The sequence below is a fragment of the Colletotrichum tamarilloi genome (genome assembly GCF_030869305.1).
Source record: "Colletotrichum tamarilloi strain Tom-12 chromosome Unknown Scaffold_10.1, whole genome shotgun sequence".
Classification (NCBI taxonomy): domain Eukaryota; kingdom Fungi; phylum Ascomycota; class Sordariomycetes; order Glomerellales; family Glomerellaceae; genus Colletotrichum; species Colletotrichum tamarilloi.
Window position 1 is genome coordinate 182,396 of NW_026849393.1, and position 17,045 is coordinate 199,440.

Genomic DNA, 17,045 nt, shown 5'->3' on the forward strand with positions numbered 1-17,045 from the left:
CTTTGCGGTCAAGTTACATCATTCGTCTCGGTCATCTCCAGCCCCGTTTTGCTGCGTGCCTCGTCTGCCTCGTCATTGGTAGATCGACAAGACATCAACGGTCAGCAATCGTGCGATGAAACATATGCCAGGGCCGAGTCTCCCGTCATTGTCCAATACCATCTGGCAATCCACGAGTCAGCCTTTCAACTCTTGGGTAGGGCTGAGTTCACTGCCCACGCGATTGCAGACTTACTAGATAGGTACATCAGACCGCCGCTGCTGCAGGGGTCAACCCATCAGCGTCTGGCCAATGCGCCGTAACGACTTACAACGACGTTGGTGGCCTCGTCACTCGCCCAGTTGTGCGCCGTCGCAATTCGATGGCATGCTGCAAGGCCCGATCGACAGAAACGAGTGCCAGAGCGACGCTTATCCAGCACAGCTAAGTGACCAACACCCTCCAATCTGTTCCGCTCAGTTCCTACAGCTGTCGTACGCATCATAGTCGCAAGACGCGAGAGGCACTGGAAATGGTACGTTACGATGTACCTCGTCCAGAGATAAATGTTCTTACGTCCGTTAGGAACGCCTTCTTCAACAAATCCACCACTGGAAACACGCGATATTTATAAAATGACGTTAAATAAAACATCACCAACATGCTGTGCTGCGCGGGATCTTGCTTGTGGTCGAATCAGCATTATCGTTGAATCGTTTCACAACAGGTGAAATCCCCGGAAACTTCTCTTTCCAGCCGTCACACTATCCCTATCTGAGGTACCTTGAGGAAACACAATGGGCATCGACGATAACTGTTGCTGCTTCTAGAAACCTGTTTGGCCAACGTCAGCTCGGCGATGCGGGTCTGGCGCACGCAGCCCATCTCTCGTCTTGTCAGTGTCACCCAGACCAGCCAGGGTCTGCGGAGGCATTCTATGTCATGTATAACCCTGAACAAAAGGAGTCGTCAAGTGCGCGTGGAGTTCAAGGTCTTGAGCCACAGCCGGTGTTCATTTATCCGTTGTCGTACTGCTACATTCAGATGGGCAGATTCTTCAAAGCCAGCAACGTTGTCTTGCCGCTCAAAGTATCGATCCATCGGAAGGCAGAACGCAATTCGGGCCGTCATTCTCTCGTTGAGCACTGTGTTCAACCCTTCAAGCTGATAATCGAGCATCGGTGCCTACGGCAGACGGCGGAAATAGCCGCTACGTGGTTGCCCGAGAGACCCTCAGACGTGCCTGGTATCCAATGTCGACCTATCAGAGTTGATTCATATCGCTAATACATGATGATCATCTTTGAGTGAGTAGAGCGACTTTACTGGCTTCTATCAGATGTCAGAGATGTCAACGGCCGACGAGCCGGCTTCTTGCCGCAATTGAAAGTAGCTTTAGAGTGTCAGCACTGGTCTCAGTATATTCTCTTGTCAGCACCTTCTCTTCACACCCATTCAGACTCGCGCCCTTCTAGGCAAGGAGGCGCTCTCTGAAGGATTCGGCTTATTCGAATCCTTCAGTCGGCACTTGGAAAGATGGCTGTCAAAGTACTCCAGCCTGTTGGGATCTTTGTTCACACTTCACTGGCGACCAGTCATCACTCAAAAGCAGCAAGTAATTTGCTTATCAAAAAAAGTAATTGGTATTGATTTAACTCAGGTATCCCTGCCGCCAACGCCAGCTCCGAAATACAAATAGACGTTACACCGAATTTCAAGGTCATCACTACGTCTGCCCATCGTCCTTAGACGTGGGTGCCGTACGTCTGCCCATCGTCCTTAGACGTGGGTGCCGCCACTCGCATCAACTTTTCGTATTCCTCTTCCGAATTGCCGGTCGAGAACGCTTAGTTCCACCAGTCTCCCTGGTCGTGCATGGCACGGGCAACCTTGACGAAACCGGCAATGTTGCTACCAGCGACCAAGCTGGGAAGCTCGGTCTCACCGCCCTTGACGTACTCCTTGGCGGTGTTGAGGCCGTTGAAGAAGGCAGCGGTCATGATGTCCTTGAGCTTCTGGTCGACCTCCTCGCGGGTCCAGCTCAGGCGCTGGCTGTTCTGGGCCATCTCGAGGCCAGAGACGGCGACACCACCGCAGTTGGCAGCCTTGCCGGGAGCGTACCAGATGGCCTCGCCACCCTTCTCCTTGCGCTGAGCCTCGAAGACGTCGATGGCCTCCTGGGTGCAGCCCATGTTGGAGCCCTCGGCGATGGCAATGCAGCCGGCGGCAATGAGAGCCTCAGCCTCCTCCTTGGAGACCTCGTTCTGGGTCGCGGAAGGCAGAGCAATGTCGACCTTACCAACGTGGGTCCAGGGACGAGCACCCTTGATGTACATGAAGGAGCCCTTGTGGTCGAATTCGGTAAGAGACTTGCGCTGGACCTTGAGGTCGGCAATGTTCTCAATCTGCTCGGGGGTGAAGGCAGCGTCACCCTCGGCGACAAGGCAGCCCTGGGAGTCGGACAGGGAGACAACAGTGGCACCGAGTTCGATACACTTGAGAGCGGCGTACTGAGCGACGTTGCCGGAACCAGAGATGGCGACACGCTTGCCAGCGAAGGAGCCCTTGTTGGCGTACTTGAGCATCTGCTCGACGTAGTAGACGACACCGTATCCAGTGGCCTCGGGGCGGATCAAGCTACCACCCCAGGTGAGGCCCTTTCCGGTGAGGACACCCTCGAACTTGTTGCGCTCCTGGCGGTAGGTACCGAACAACCAGCCAATCTCGCGGCCAGAGACACCGATATCACCGGCGGGAACGTCGGTGTCGGCGCCAATGTGCTTGCTGAGCTGGCGCATGAAGGAGACGCAGAAGCGACGGATCTCGTTGTCGCTCTTGCCCTTGGGGTCGAAGTCGGAACCACCCTTACCACCACCCATGTTGAGGCCGGTCAAGGCATTCTTGAAGATCTGCTCGAATCCGAGGAACTTGAGGACCGACAGGTTGACGGTAGGGTGGAATCTCAGACCTCCCTTGTAGGGGCCGAGGGCCGAGTTGAACTGGACGCGGTATCCGCGGTTGACCTGGAGCTTGCCCTTGTCATCCTCCCAGACGACGCGGAACTGGATGACGCGCTCGGGGATGGAGACGACCTCGAGGGCGGTTCTGTACTCGGGGTTCTGGGTGAAGAGGGAGGAGTTCTCGAGGGTGCTGACAAGCTCTATAGATGGTGTTAGTCTTGTTAGATTCGTTGTGTAAGAATGGTTGTAGATGGCAACATACCGTTGTAAGCCTGCTGGAACTCGGGCTCGGTAGGAAGGTTAGACATTTTGACGGTTTAGAGGTATGTTGTATATGTATGGTGCTTCAAGGTTGTGTCTCTGAGAGGTGAGTTCCTAGTTCGTCTGACAGAGAGAGGAGCTGATGAAGTTGCAAGTCGAGAGGATGGGGGAGGGCGGTGCGCCCGCAAGATTATATACAAATCTGGGAACCCCGTCGATCGAAACGAGAGCCAAATCGAATCGAGTAAGAGCTCACAGGCTGGCAACGGCGAAGCGTGTCGTTGCCCCATGTTCCCCCCGGTCATCTACTCCTCCAAGCTTCGGGAGCCCCTTCATGGTGAAGATAGATGCAGGCGGGGACCAGGGACTAGCGTGAGAGCAAGACATGTCCGGGTCGGCCGTGGGGGGCGTGGACGGTGGAAAAAGAGAGAGATAGGACTCCTCCTCCCTCGCCTCGCCTCGCCTCTCACGTCTGAAGCGCGTTCATTCGGCGCCAGACCGACAATTTGTCGTGTCCCATAGCTAACAGAGAATAAAAAAGGGCTCGGGTGAAACCCACGCGGGTTGACGTAAAAAAGACTCAGCGAGTCTAGGCTGGATGAGAGTGCCGGGACCGGGCCCGGGTTTTCACGCTATGTGGCCGGCGGGGGCCTCTCAAGGTCCCTTCATGCAGCTCTCTGATTTGCTGCCGAGTGACAATTATTCACGACCATCACAAAGAGACTACGAGACAAGAGGGTTTGCGCTGCCGCGCGAGCGGTTGCGATCCCGGAGGCGGCGAGCCGAGCAGGCATTTGCTGGGGCGGAAACCAGGAGTCCGCAACTGAACTGCAGGGGCACAGGGGTCTCAGGGAAGGCCCGGACGCTCCATTGTTCGGGAGAGGGAAGAAGAGGACATGCCCTGGAATGCGCGAATGCCTCTCCCATCGACAAGCCCGGCGCGCGTGTCCCAAACAGGCCAGAACCTGGGGGACGTCATCCAACAATTGCAGCCCATGCCCGCGGACCCCCCACCACTGGCACATGCTTCCGCATGCACGGATTTCTTCTGTGTCTCGCCCTTCTTTCTTGACCTGTCACTGTCACTGGGGAAGAACAAAAAAGGGACCCCGTCAGATGTTGCTGTCATTGGAAATGGCCTTGCATGCCGTGGCGTGCCACTTGGGAACAAGAGCCGAACTGTAGTCCTATCAACCGTCTCTTATTGGTTGCCCCGGGTGTCGAGATACAGCAAGGTAGATCAAATCTTCAAGTTTTCAAAGCTGGGCTTCTAGCTCTACGACGCTAGAAGCCCATCTACCATTCGCCTGTCCGTACACTTCTCCCCAAATCGTCGATGCTGGTGCGGCAGCGCTGATGGCGGCACTAGAGAATTATCTGGGAAAAGGGAAAGGGGGCTTGTCACAATCTGGCCCATGACGCAGCAGGCGTCATGTCTTGCATAGACCCATGGGGTGTTCTTTTGGTTTCTCCATTATGCCACTTGAAGGTTCAAGATAAGAAAATCGCAGAGACGAAGATTTGCGACACATGTGAATTGATCATTGCAATTCGTAAGGTGTGGTGAGTGGTTGGACTGGAACCCAGGACCACACAGAAGCAGGCTAGCATGAACGGGAGATTGATTGACAAGAAAGAAAGTGTCCGAAGAACGGCGCGTCGAGTCGCAGTTCCGCGATCGGAAGTGAAAGGTGCCAATCTAAGTGACGGGAGTGTGCGACAACGAAGACGGCCACGGCTGGGCTGCCGTCGGTGTAGCGAGTGGTGCGGCGCTGCAGTGGGTGACAGACTGAGCTGACATGCGAAAATGCTCAGCCGATTTGAGTCGGAAAGTGCGACGCAACCCGATACAATGCGCTCCTGTCTTCCCATACCTTGTCCTTTACCCCGCCGACGTCGCCCCTCCATTTTGGGGGACTTGGGTTGGGTTTCTGCCCCTCGCTTCTGAACTCCCGATTCCCGAACCCGCTGTCGCGTGTTTTTTTTTTTTTTTTTTTCGTCTTTCCATTTGGCTACCGTAGGTGCTTAGCACGTAGTCCCCAGAAGACAAGCTAAGCAGGGGTTTCTTTCCTCCGGTGGTTCTCCGGGGCCATCTTATTCTTTGCCGCCGTTGCTGGAGAAAAAAAAAAGGAGGGGTTGAATCTGTATCCGTACGTACTATTTCGAAACCTCATCTCGGAATTGGGTTGTCCAAGGTAGTTCGGTTCGCAGCCTTACGGTGCGTTGGATCGCTTGAACTGTGTTGGCTGTTGACGGAGGCAAGGAATCCTCGAGTCTCATTCGACGGTCACGGAGCAGGCATTCCAAAGTCAACAAACCACCACCGCAAACAGTTCCAGGGACTTTACTCGCAGCTCCGCTACGGAGGATGCTTTTACACACAGAGACAGAGAGTTGCTCGGCACGTACGTAATAAGATGGCTCTGTGAATAATGCAAACCACGGTATTGGCTACCAAGATCAGATTGCAACTACGAAATACAAGTGAGCTGCATCGTTACTAGAAAGCTTAACGTATCCGGTGCATGTTTATCTATATTGATAGATCTCGTGGCTATTGATATCGCGAACTCTCAAAACCACACACACACACACAGCGCACTTCGTGTAGGTTGAGAACCGTGGTGTGCACCCTCGGTAGGTAGGCCGACGGGAGAAGAAGCACAGTCAAAACTCCTCGGCGTAACACAGTAAAAGCAAGAGATTGATTGATAACCTTAGATCCAAAAAGAACAGCGAAGGGGAAGGGGGGAAAAAAAAACAAAAAAAGTTCCCGCGTGGAGAATCCCAGCCAGCTTTCAGCCCAAACCCCGACCCGAGCGGATGACCGACCGACTGCGGCGACGACATCTACGGAGTAATAGAGTCTAGGACCGACGTGTTTCCATCTGTCTGCCCATCTCATCTCATCTCATCTCCCCCCTCCCGAAGTGCTCCCATCCAGTCCCCACCGCCGCCGCCGCCACCACCAAAACCGCCGATCCAGCAGCTGGTCAAGGCGGCCCTGAACCTGGCTCACTGCAGACACCTCAGTGAGTGACACGCCCCAAAAGAGGGCGGCGGCTGCTTTCTCCAGTTCTCACGTCCCGCCCATTCAGAGAGCAGCCGCCGCCCTTCCGCTGCCGGCGGCGCCCGGGGCGACCGACCGTCCCAACGAACCACAGCGCTTGCTCAGCGGTGCCCAATTCTCTTTTACTCAATTCACACACACAACCAGAACTCTCTCACTCGTCCCCGTCCTGCCAACCTCCGTACACATCTCCGATTCCCACAACGGAACTTGCCCATGGATCGAGACACTTTTTTCGGTGGAATAATGCCGCAATCTAAGCTCATCTCTCTTGCTTTCTCCTCGTATTATGGCCATATTGGGACTACATACAGGACCACTCCTCCCGGGTTTTCCCGACATATGGAGGATGCTTCTCCGTCTTTTTGAATATCATGTTGCATCTTGTTTCTCCTCCATACCCTTCCCTTTCTTAGCTTACTCTGTTAGACCCATTCCCGACCTCCTTGTGCGGAATTCGAAATTCTCTTGGAACCCATATGGAGACCCAACGAAGAAAAATACAACAAAGCGAGCAAACGCCGTGAAACGCCTGTCCCGAAACAACATATCTGCCTGCGTAAACCTGTAGACCCTCCACACCACCGCTGCATCTGTAGCTGCAGAATCTCAAAAGGTCGGCTCATGGAAAAAGAAAAGCTTAGCGTCGTGAAAGCCCCCATCCATACCCCCTCCATGTTCTAGGTATCCCACTTCTTGGCACGCCTTCTACCAGATTGCAGCCTGGTCAAAGTCGAACCTCTTCAGCTCCTTCCCTGCGTCTTCCAAGTCCTTCTTCGCCTTCATACGCATGTAGAAGATGGGGCAGTCCTTGCTACTGCAAATCACTTCGCAGTGCATGCTGCCCTGACACCGCTGGCACTGCGTCCAGAGCCGGCCGAATCGCACCTCGAGATCCGACGTCTTGTCCAGTGTCTTCTTGTACAATTCGCCGACCCGAGGCGCGCAATCCGAGCACACTGCCCCCGCGCTCTCCTCCTTGCCTCGGAGTGGTTTCTTGCATCCCATACATGTTTGCGTCTTCTTTGCAAACTTCATCAGGCCTCCGACGGCCGGCGCCGACACTGCAATCGTGCGCGTATGCGCTCCCGTGAGCAGCGAGTTCGCCTTGGTCTCACCCAGAATGGGCTCGAAGATTCTGCCCAAAGGCTTTGCAAGCTGGTTATCAAGGTAGTATCGGGTGTCGATCGGTACGTTGTTTTCAAGGACGTAGATGGGATCCTCAGACTTCTCGTAGTTCTTCGCACCTGCCGCACCCTTGATCATCACATAGGCAACTCGATCACCTAGACCTGGTGCCGAGCCTGCATCGCGCTTCTTCATTCTCTGAGCGAGTTCGACGTGAGCCTGTTTGGCTGCGTAGTCGTCTTTGGTGAGCGCCTTCGTAATGACCAACTTTGACATATCAACCTTGTTTTGCAACAAGTCCGCAATCGTGTCTTTGACGTAACTGAGAGTAACAGGTCAGTCGACATTATTCAGAAATCAGATGGTGCAAACTTACTCTTGCGCTCCCTGGACATCTTGGTCGATGAGCATCATTCGAAGCACCTTCTCAATCACGGTTTGTACGAGCAGGCAGTTGTCTCGTCGAACCGTCTCGATACCCTTCGTATCCATCTTGTCGTACTTGTTGGGATTCGTCCAGTACAGGCCGGCGTATCGCTTTTTGTTGATGAGCAGGTATGGGTAGTATACCTTTTCGAACTCCAATTTGATCGGCTTGACGAACTTGGAAGAGACAAAACTAGCAGCTTCTTCGCCAAACTTCATGGCCTCGGGAAGGTCCTTGGTGCCAAACTTGACCATGACAGAGTCAGTGTCACCATAAATGACCTGAGCGTCGTGGGTGTATCCATTGGCAATGCAGTACTTCTTCTCAACCTCTTCCTTGGTTTTCATAATCATCTGTCGGCCAAAGGCTGTTGTGCTACTGGCGATTTCGAGACAAGGCAGCTTGCCGGTTGTCGCACCCGTGAGTCCGTAGACGGAGTTTGCACTGATCTTCAAAGCCAGTTGTCGACCGTTCAACACTGCTTTCTTGAAAGGATCCGTTTCCCCAGCCAGTTCACGCTTGGCCTGCTTTCTTGCGGTCAAGAGTTCCTCGAGAATCTGAGCAAGGAGACCCTTCCGTTGTTTGGTGGTAACAAAGGTGTCGCCGTTCGGGGTGACGATGTAATCATCGTCCTTCTTCAGATCGAACTTCTCGATGGCCTTCTTGTTGACCAGTGTCGTATAGCATAGGTTGTGGGCCTGCATGATACTCGGGTACAGTGAAGCGAAATCGAGGGTTGCGATAGGCACATCGTAGTATCCTCGGGTCGGCTCGATGACTGTGGCACCTTCATACTGCTCATCGCTACCCTCAGATCTCATATTTGGAATGACCAGCTTCTGTTCTAGGGCCTTCCGGAAAAGCTGACTGATGAATTTCACCTGCTGTCCTCTGGAGAGCAAAAAGTTGAACGGGATACCAGTGACTCTGGCCATCTCTGTGTAGTTTTCGAGGCAAGATAGCTTGTCCATGAGCCGCTGCGGGAGGTATGCGTCCTTCAGACAGTAAAGAGCGAGACGGCGGCGCGATTCAGGGGTACCGTTGAATAACTCTGTGATCATGGTGTAGTGAACATCTTCCTTTTGCTCTCCCAAAAATTGGGAGCACACAGAGTTGAGCGTGTAACTTCGAAGGTGGTGGTCGCGCTGGACAAGCTGCAGTAAGTCGAGTTGCAACCGTCCATTGGTATTGGTGGCCTTGCTGTCGCGATTACCCATCTGCTTACTGGAGAAATTCGTCTCCTTGGCTCTGGAAGGGATGCTAGGGATTCGAGACCAGTACTCGAATCCTCCAACCTTCAATGCCTTTGCCCTGTCGAGAAGGTATGGGAAATCAAAGTTGGCAATGTTGTATCCGATGATGATATCTGGGTCGACTTTGATGAGGAACTTCTGCCACTCGCTGAGCATCTTCTCCTCCTTCTCGAACTCGAGAATCTGTGTGGCGACGATAGGACTGGTTGTGTCTAAGCAGAACACGTTCCGCACGAAGGGCTTCTTTTCTCCGTATCTTGTCACCACGTTTGCAATCTGGATGACGGGGTCGTGTGTCGCCTCTGGGAAGATGCCCTTACGTCCAGCGCACTCAATATCGAACGACATGATTCTCAGAGGAGCCATCTTGGACCACTCCCCAACCGGCTTGTGAGCAATAAGGTCGAGGTAATTGATCTCGGCTTCGATTTGGCAGTTCGATTGTCGTTGAGACTGGTGCAGGACCTGGTATTTTGATGCGGGGGCTTCAACCCAAGACATTCCGAAAATCTAGCAGAAAAATATTAGCCTCATCGAGAGAGTTGATACCAGAGAAACGCACCTTGCAGTCGACCATGAAACGTAGGACGTATTGAATGTTGTCAAATGTCATGATGCCGCCATCCATGCCCTTCCACAGACCCTTCCAGTTGGCATTGCCCGACTCGATCGTTGTCCGAACTCTTGCGATGAACTTGGGGTCCATGACAGTGACCTTGAGGTAGGGGCTTTTAACATTTCCTTGGAAACCATAAATATTTTCCCTCATCAGGAAAGATACTGAGTGAATACAAGGCTGGTGCTGTGCTACTTGTGACTCGAGATAGGCCTTGAAAGCATTGCAGTCTTCGGGTCGGAACGCCACCGGGGCAGCGACGTAGAGGTAGTGTTTGAAGTCGGTGACGTGCAACATCACTGAGTGGCCTTGCTCGGTAACACCAAACAGCTTGACCGTTGCTCGACCGCCGTGTAAACTGCCCTCCTCGGCCTCGATTTGCTGGAAGGTCAGGTTGTCCCTGGCCGGGTTGAAGTCGACAAGCGGAGGTCGGTCCCATGATTGATCCTTTTCGGTATTGTTCTGCTTGCGTTCAGAGATATCCTGGCTCAACTTCTCGAGAACTTCTGATTCGAAGGCACTCTTAGGTTGACTAGAGCCCGGAAGGTTCTTCGCATTCTTCTGGGAACCGACATGGCGGGCGGGTGAGGACGAGAACCCTTCGACTTTGCGCTTCTTGAGGGATGACGGTGTCGACGGGATGTTGCGGCGGGTGCTTGGTGTCTCCCCAAGCACACGCTTTTGAGGCAGCACTGTAGCCATTGTGGTGATCTGGCTGTGGTGGAAGAGTTGTGCAGAGTGAATCAACCAGACCTCATAGTCGGGTGGATTTGGGGGGTCGTTAGGTTGTTGCTATGGGATGGAACTTTCAGAAACCCATTAACGCGAAGACGCGCTTGACGTGATTGACGTCGACGTGACTTGACCCACCCTAAAGTGGCTGATGGAAGGCGCGAGCTGATGACTAAGGCATGTGGACTTGGGTTCCTCTGGGTCTGAGACGCGACGTCGACGCCAAAGACGGGAGGTGCAGGAGAGCGGGTACTTCCCAGATTAACCCCACTCAAGTTCAGGTACGCCCTCCAATATCAACACTGAGGCAACCGAACAAAGTTAAGAAAAGAGCTTACCTTCTGTTTCATTTGTCAATTGGTTGCCTCCCCAGCATCTGTTATTTCTACGCAATTGTCGTTCTTATTTCTGCCCTCATTTCCCCCCTTTTCACCTGAGCGATGGAATGATGCTTGTTAAGGCAAAACTTAGTTGACCACAATGTTGTCAAAAGGTTGTCACGAGAGACAATAGTGATAGATGACTCGTCGCAAAACCAACTCTTGATATTTACTAGATGAGGCTAAGGTATATTTGGATATCAATATGTCTACAACTACAAGATGTTGGAAGCTTCTATACAGAACAACATGCTTCCAGAAATGACTGGTAGCTGTCATTGCATTCTACACATTGTCCCTGTTAGCTATGATGAATTCGACAGTACAAGTGATTCAAAAAGAGCAACATGGTGGCACATAGTCTCGCAAGGCATGTAGTCGCTCTTATTTCGTCGCGAAGAAACAAGAGAAAGAGAGACGAGATTGCTTGCAGTTGTCTTCAGATATCCATTCTAAGAGGCATCAACGGCGGTTTGTCACGACCGCTCAGCTAAGCCATGCAAATAGGATTCATCAAGAGATTGTCAAGAAACTCATGGTAGAAACAAAGAGAAGCAAACTTACTCTCAATCAACTTCCGAAAAATCTGCTTTGGCGTGGCAGGACAGCATCTGACGTAAGGCGACGTAACGGGGTATCTTGGTAATGCGTCTGTGGGCGCGACCATGGCAACCTACTTCCTCAACGGCACACAGGCAAGCAACTAGACACAGAAAACCATGGGGGAAAAGCGTTCATTTATGTTTTCATATTAGGACTGGGTTGAGTTTTAGATACGTAAACCTCGTGCAGCCCATCGAATGATATGTGCGGGGTAAACCAGGGGCGTCCGAGGACGATGCGACTGCGTGATGCCGAGACGGTTGGTCGGTCAGCGGCAGCGAATAGAGAGAACCCTGGCAAGCCCCCGCAGCGCTATGTGTATGGCTCTACCTATGAAGACGATTTGTCTCTGTTGGACGTATGGGAGAGGATCCTTTCCTTCTTCTTTCATAAAAATACCCATCGTGAACCGAGACGCCGTCGCTGAGCAATGCAAATCATGAACCACCCTTGCCAAAGTCCAGAAACCAGTGCAATGCAAACTCTCGTAGCATTAATTGGGTCGTTCCTCCTATGATGTCAACTCTTCATGATGAAGTGATCTTGAAGTTGTCAAGCTCGCACCAGTTGTTTACAGGCTAGGTTTAGGTTAGCAGATGATCGTCGTCAGCATGGGTGATCAGATAACTTACAATACAACTGAGGTACTTGCACCAACTGCAAGTGTTGTGGTAGATGTAGAAGTTATTGAGTAGGACGATGAAGACAATGATGACCGTCAGCAAGAAGCCGGCTCTGACCAACCACCATGCCCACCAGAGTGGCTTCCTGCCCTTGAAGAAACCGATGGGATTCTTCAAGAACGGCGGTGGGCCACCCTGGTTGGGAGTGAGATGCATGGATGCGTATGATGGATCCTCAGCGCCAAGTCTCCGTCTCAAGGAATTGGGCGAATGCAAGACGCAGATGCCCAGCGCAAGACCCATTAGGAAGCCACCAATATGGGCAAAGTTGTCGAGTCCTGGCAGCAGACCCAGTACGAAAGAGATGACTACATCCAACATGATGAACATCAGGTCTTTCACAGGGCTGCGGCGGTCCTTCCAGGAGTACAGGAGATCGAGCAGGGTGAGAGCGATGACGCCGAAAAGGGCACCTGAAGCACCTGTAGATGCAGCCATAACACCGGCGTAGTTTGCTCCCATGACGTTGCCGAATATGCCTGCGCTCACATAGACCAAGAAGAAGCGAATGGAGCCGATGGCTATCTCCATCTCCTTTCCTATCGTCATTTGCAGAAGCAGGTTGAAGCCGATATGGATGAGACCTGCGTGCAGGAAAATGGGTGTGATGAAGCGGAACCACTGGTTGGGTTCCGGTGACTGGTTGATGTCGGTGTAGGTGGGCTCCGGCACACCTCCGAAGCCGCATAAATCGCCGAGGCCGCACTGGTTCGATGGGTTGCTGGCGTCGCTCGAGGTCGAGTTCGGGCAAGGCCATGTGATGGGCTGGCCGAGATCCTGGATACCCTTGACGTTGTGCATGCAAGCTACGTAGCGAGCACCCATGTTGATCATAACGTAGGTGGAAGGTCCAATCATGGGGTTGAATGAGGGCTTGGTCATGATGGGAGAACCGGTGAGTTGAGCTGCGTTCCGTTAGTATCAAATACTATTAGGTTTGACCTGTTGATTTGGCTTACCGTTCTTCACAATCTCAGCGATGAACACTGCAACCTGAACCAACGTGAAAATGTAAACGACCCATGGAATACCCTTTCTGTCGGCGCCAAACATGCCCAGCTGACCAAATCCAACCTTGTTCTTGTCGCGGCGACTCTTTGAGCGGCGAGATCCCGCAGGTGCGTCGTAGACATGGTCATTCTCGTTCATCTCCACATCCTTGTGCGGCTGCGTCGGCTGCCGGCTTTGCAAGGGAATCTCGTCGGCCACATTTTGTCTGCTCGAGTCTGGAGAAGTGGAATGACCGTAGTAGGCAGTGTCCGGCTGAGCATAAGGATTCTGCTGGTGGGGATCGTGGCTGTTGTAGGCCGTCTGGCCGTGGCCCGAGTAGGCGGTGTTTACTGTATTCATCGTGTTCATGCGCTGGGGTTGCATGTTGTTCGTGCTCTGAGGATGAGGGCTCTGTGTGTTTCCGTTGTGGCGAAATCCGTCCTGTGTTGAGTCTACGGGATAGACATGATCGTCAAAGACGCTTTCGAAGGGGGATACAGTGTTGGCGCGCGGTGGTGGTGGTTGGCTGGCGCCGGGCGCAGGCGTTATTGAGCTGTAGGGAGGAGCGGGTGTTGAACTGGTTGAGGGAATGTTGTTGTAGGCAGCACCACCATAATAGGGAGCAGGCGAGGGAGAAGCTCCTGGAGGGGGTAGCGGTTTGTTCTGGTAATAGTCGTTGGCAGCCATGATATGTGCTGGGTCGGCGGATGCCAATTACGAAGGGACTGGAATTATGTGAGACCAGGGGAATGGGAATCTGGGCGAGGTCTCGTCCTTTTCTGAGAGTCGAAATCTCGCTTGGAGCGGCTGAACTAGGCTTCGGCGGGCAGCGAAGGCAAGCAAGGCAAATCGGACTAGTGCGAGATGGAGAATGGCTCAGGTACCGACCGGAAAGGGATGGGACGCGGAGAAATGTGACAGCGGGAGGGTTGAAATGAGGTGTGTGTCGTAACGCGGTCGGGGGGTCGTGGATATTTGTTCGATGCAGCGTTTTGGCGTGGATCGATGAGCCCGAGCTAAGCCTGGAAGACGGATGGAGTGATTGAGTTGAGGTACGGATACAATGCAGGGTGTCCGTGAGCGCGGTGGGTCGGTAACAAGCAAATTAAGCCCGGCTTAGCCAGCCTCTCTGAATGAGACCAAGGTAACCGGAGTAAGCTGAAGCTGAGGAAGGGCAAAGCCGCCAAAGAGAAGTGAGAAGAATGTCGTAAAGTAATTGCAGGTTTACCTCCAGGCGCGCAGTAGGCGAATTATGAATTAGCGGACTGGGAGAATGCCTGTGCACTCAACCTGAGCTACACTACTTCGGATGACGGGGTGAGTAGAAGATAGTTTGGGTGTTTTGGGTGCTTGAGTGTCGGAGCGCGCAGAAAGGAGAGTTCCTGTGTAGCACCTAAGGGGTTATAGGGGGCAGAACGAGTGAAGGGAGTGCGACCTTAAGCAGTAAACTCGTATGTCGTCGGTCAAGGGATGAATCTGGTAACAGGAGCAGGACACGTTCTCACGACACGAAGGGGGGATGCGAGGAGGTTATTTCTTTTAAACAGCCCAGCTTTCAAACGCAAGCCTTCCTGGTCTTGTTTCTGTTTTCTGCCCAAGCCTGCCAAGTGGGAGGCAGAGTACCTTGCGGCTGGTGCTGGACCAACAACTACACCGGGTTGGATCCATAGGTACGTAAGATACAGAGGAGGAACGGCAATGTGGTTGGCAGCGAAGAGGACCCAAAACACTGCCCGCCTCTCAGACTCGAGGCCTCTCTTGAGCGAGTGGATCACGGTGACGGGAGTGAGTGGGAGGGAGGCGGCCCAGTGAGAGGTGAAGAGGGGGGATGCACAATGGCACACCACCAAACGGGAGTCTGAGCAGGGTGCAGTAGGCTTGCAGTAGTTCCGGCTTTGAGGCTGTGTCAGCAATGCCAGCCCTTTTTTTTTCTGCATCTTCCACTCCGACCAGAGTCTTTCCCCCGCCAAATGGGACTGTCGCCAGTCATACCTACCTAGGTACCTTACGGTGCCTGTTCGTACAAAGTACACCTGACGTACGGATCGGACATTTAAGCCTGAGTTAAGGTGGGCAAGGAACAATAGCGCCCTTGCCTTACGAGGTACGATGCCCACGAAGTACAAATGTCAAAAGCGACAGGGCGGCTGCCATTCAGCAGCGCATCTGCATCTGCAACTGGCAGCCCTTCGTGGCAGCGGCACATGTCGCGGTACGAAGACTCGTGGCTGCACCTCTGAGCTGTGCTATGTTTGGAACGGAGACCCACAAGTTTCAGATAGTTGCGTAACCCAGCCTGCCGACCCCCGGCGTGGCAGGTGAGCTGTGAGGTAACTCGACCAGACGGGACCCTTCGTGCCTTCTTCCAACGTCCTTTCTTGCCTCTGTCGAATGTACCTTTCCACTAATCCAAGCTGGGCTCGGAACAGAGCCACATCTCAGCCGAGGTCGATGTACCCGCCACTTCTCTTCTTCTTGAGCTCTTCCTTGAGCCTCTCGCTTCGATTCTGCGGGCTGCAAGGCAGCCTACCGTGCCTACCTGGGGATACATCTATCAACTTTAGACAGCAAGCCATCCGCCTCACTCGCTGATCCGCTTAGGGAAAGCAGGATGACATGATGATCAACTGTCAGCATTCGAAACCTTGAAAGCCAGCCATAGCAGCAGCTTCTTGCAATCCTTTCGCAGACGTGCCCTATGGCCAACGACTGCCGATCCATGCAGTACATGCAGACTACGGGCAGCATCCTGGCAGCCTGGCTCCGACACTCGCTCCACAAGACGACCACAACCCCAAGCCTTCAAGAGTCATGACCCTGCAAACCCTCGGCGATTCCACAGCGTTGGGGGAGCAACACCAGCATGAGGTGTTCATTCCATTATTTCCATCCCATCAACATCTACATCAACTGCCCTGCCGCCATCCGACAAGGACCGGCCTGGCGAGGCAGGAAAACCTTCGTTTTCTAATCGGCCTCTCCTTGGAATCAATGACAAGAAACCATCCTGGATATCTGGGTTGGTCCCCAATAAAGCTCTCCAATGTGCCTTACAAATGGACCCCAAGGACATACCGACCGGAATGTGGATTTCGCAACACCCGCGATAGTACGCCTTCCTAAAGAATCTGCCCGACACTGTGGGTTCGTCGCTTCTCAGCCTCCTTTTGCTCGACTCTTCCCAGTCAGCATTGTGGCACCTTTATATCATTCCAAGCCAAACTTCGCGTCCACCAAGAATTGGTACAAGAACAGAGAAGACAGACCCAGAATGGTCTTCCACCAATATCCGCTGTTGTGATCACGGAACTGATACATGTCAGCTGAGCTTCCAACAGTTGCTGACATTCACTTGCATCGTCTTTTCCACAGTTCGGGCAAAAAAACCTGCGCCAGACCGTCAGCTCACCAACAACGGTCGCGCACTGCGCAGGTTTGGGGCACTTACGACAAATGGTGGCTCGGCCGTCACCCACTAAGAAATGGTTACTCGTGGAGGCAAGCCACATGCACTATCGGAGAGAAACACGAGAAAGCACCCAAGCCCATGAGATGACGTACTCGGACAACATTCGAATCCTTTTTTAACTCTTCCTCGTGCTTTCTGCTTGCGAGAGAGCTGACGCTGGGTTTGACAGCACCCTGCCAGTCATTTTGGCATTCCCCCGAGCCAGCCCTATCCAGAATGCTGGCTCAAGCTGGAATCATCGTTGTCCGTGCGTTGTCGGAGATCGGGGGTCCTCTCGCCCTGCGTGCGGCGCGACTGAATGGAACAACCTATGGGCACCTATGATGGCGCCTCAGGTCCACGACCGTTGCGACGCCACACGCTATCACGTGTCGATAAGATAACAGAAGGGGAAAAAGACCCCTGGTTTAATCAACTTTTTTTTTTTTCCTTCGCTTGGGGGAGCTTTAATTAGCAAGAGGGTCGTTGCGCAGAGTTTCCAGAGTTCCTCAAT

General features: G+C 53.1%; 5 protein-coding genes across 5 annotated transcripts; 2 read left to right on the forward strand and 3 right to left on the reverse strand.

Moving 5' to 3' along the window:
- CTAM01_04202 (uncharacterized protein) lies at nt 1-1,267 on the forward strand (the record flags this gene model as incomplete). The annotated part of the gene is made up of 2 exons (XM_060520232.1): nt 1-238; nt 708-1,267. Coding segments are annotated over 2 exons (798 nt in total), but the record flags the coding sequence as incomplete, so codon positions are not given.
- A 560-nt stretch (nt 1,268-1,827) lies between these two features.
- CTAM01_04203 (NADP-specific glutamate dehydrogenase) lies at nt 1,828-3,248 on the reverse strand (the record flags this gene model as incomplete). The annotated part of the gene is made up of 2 exons (XM_060520233.1): nt 1,828-3,140; nt 3,203-3,248. 2 exons carry the CDS (start codon nt 3,246-3,248, stop codon nt 1,828-1,830), a joined length of 1,359 nt encoding a protein of 452 aa, XP_060384878.1.
- Nucleotides 3,249-6,979: 3,731 nt separating this feature from the next.
- CTAM01_04204 (DNA polymerase family B) lies at nt 6,980-10,397 on the reverse strand (the record flags this gene model as incomplete). The annotated part of the gene is made up of 3 exons (XM_060520234.1): nt 6,980-7,721; nt 7,776-9,589; nt 9,642-10,397. The coding sequence occupies 3 exons, from the start codon at nt 10,395-10,397 to the stop codon at nt 6,980-6,982; spliced, it is 3,312 nt and encodes a 1,103-aa protein (XP_060384879.1).
- A 1,540-nt stretch (nt 10,398-11,937) lies between these two features.
- On the reverse strand, nt 11,938-13,770 carry CTAM01_04205 (rhomboid family protein; the record flags this gene model as incomplete). The annotated part of the gene is made up of 3 exons (XM_060520235.1): nt 11,938-11,988; nt 12,043-12,998; nt 13,053-13,770. 3 exons carry the CDS (start codon nt 13,768-13,770, stop codon nt 11,938-11,940), a joined length of 1,725 nt encoding a protein of 574 aa, XP_060384880.1.
- A 2,304-nt stretch (nt 13,771-16,074) lies between these two features.
- CTAM01_04206 (uncharacterized protein) lies at nt 16,075-16,206 on the forward strand (the record flags this gene model as incomplete). The annotated part of the gene is made up of 1 exon (XM_060520236.1): nt 16,075-16,206. The coding sequence occupies one exon, from the start codon at nt 16,075-16,077 to the stop codon at nt 16,204-16,206; it is 132 nt and encodes a 43-aa protein (XP_060384881.1).
- Between the last annotated feature and the right edge of the window lie 839 nt (nt 16,207-17,045).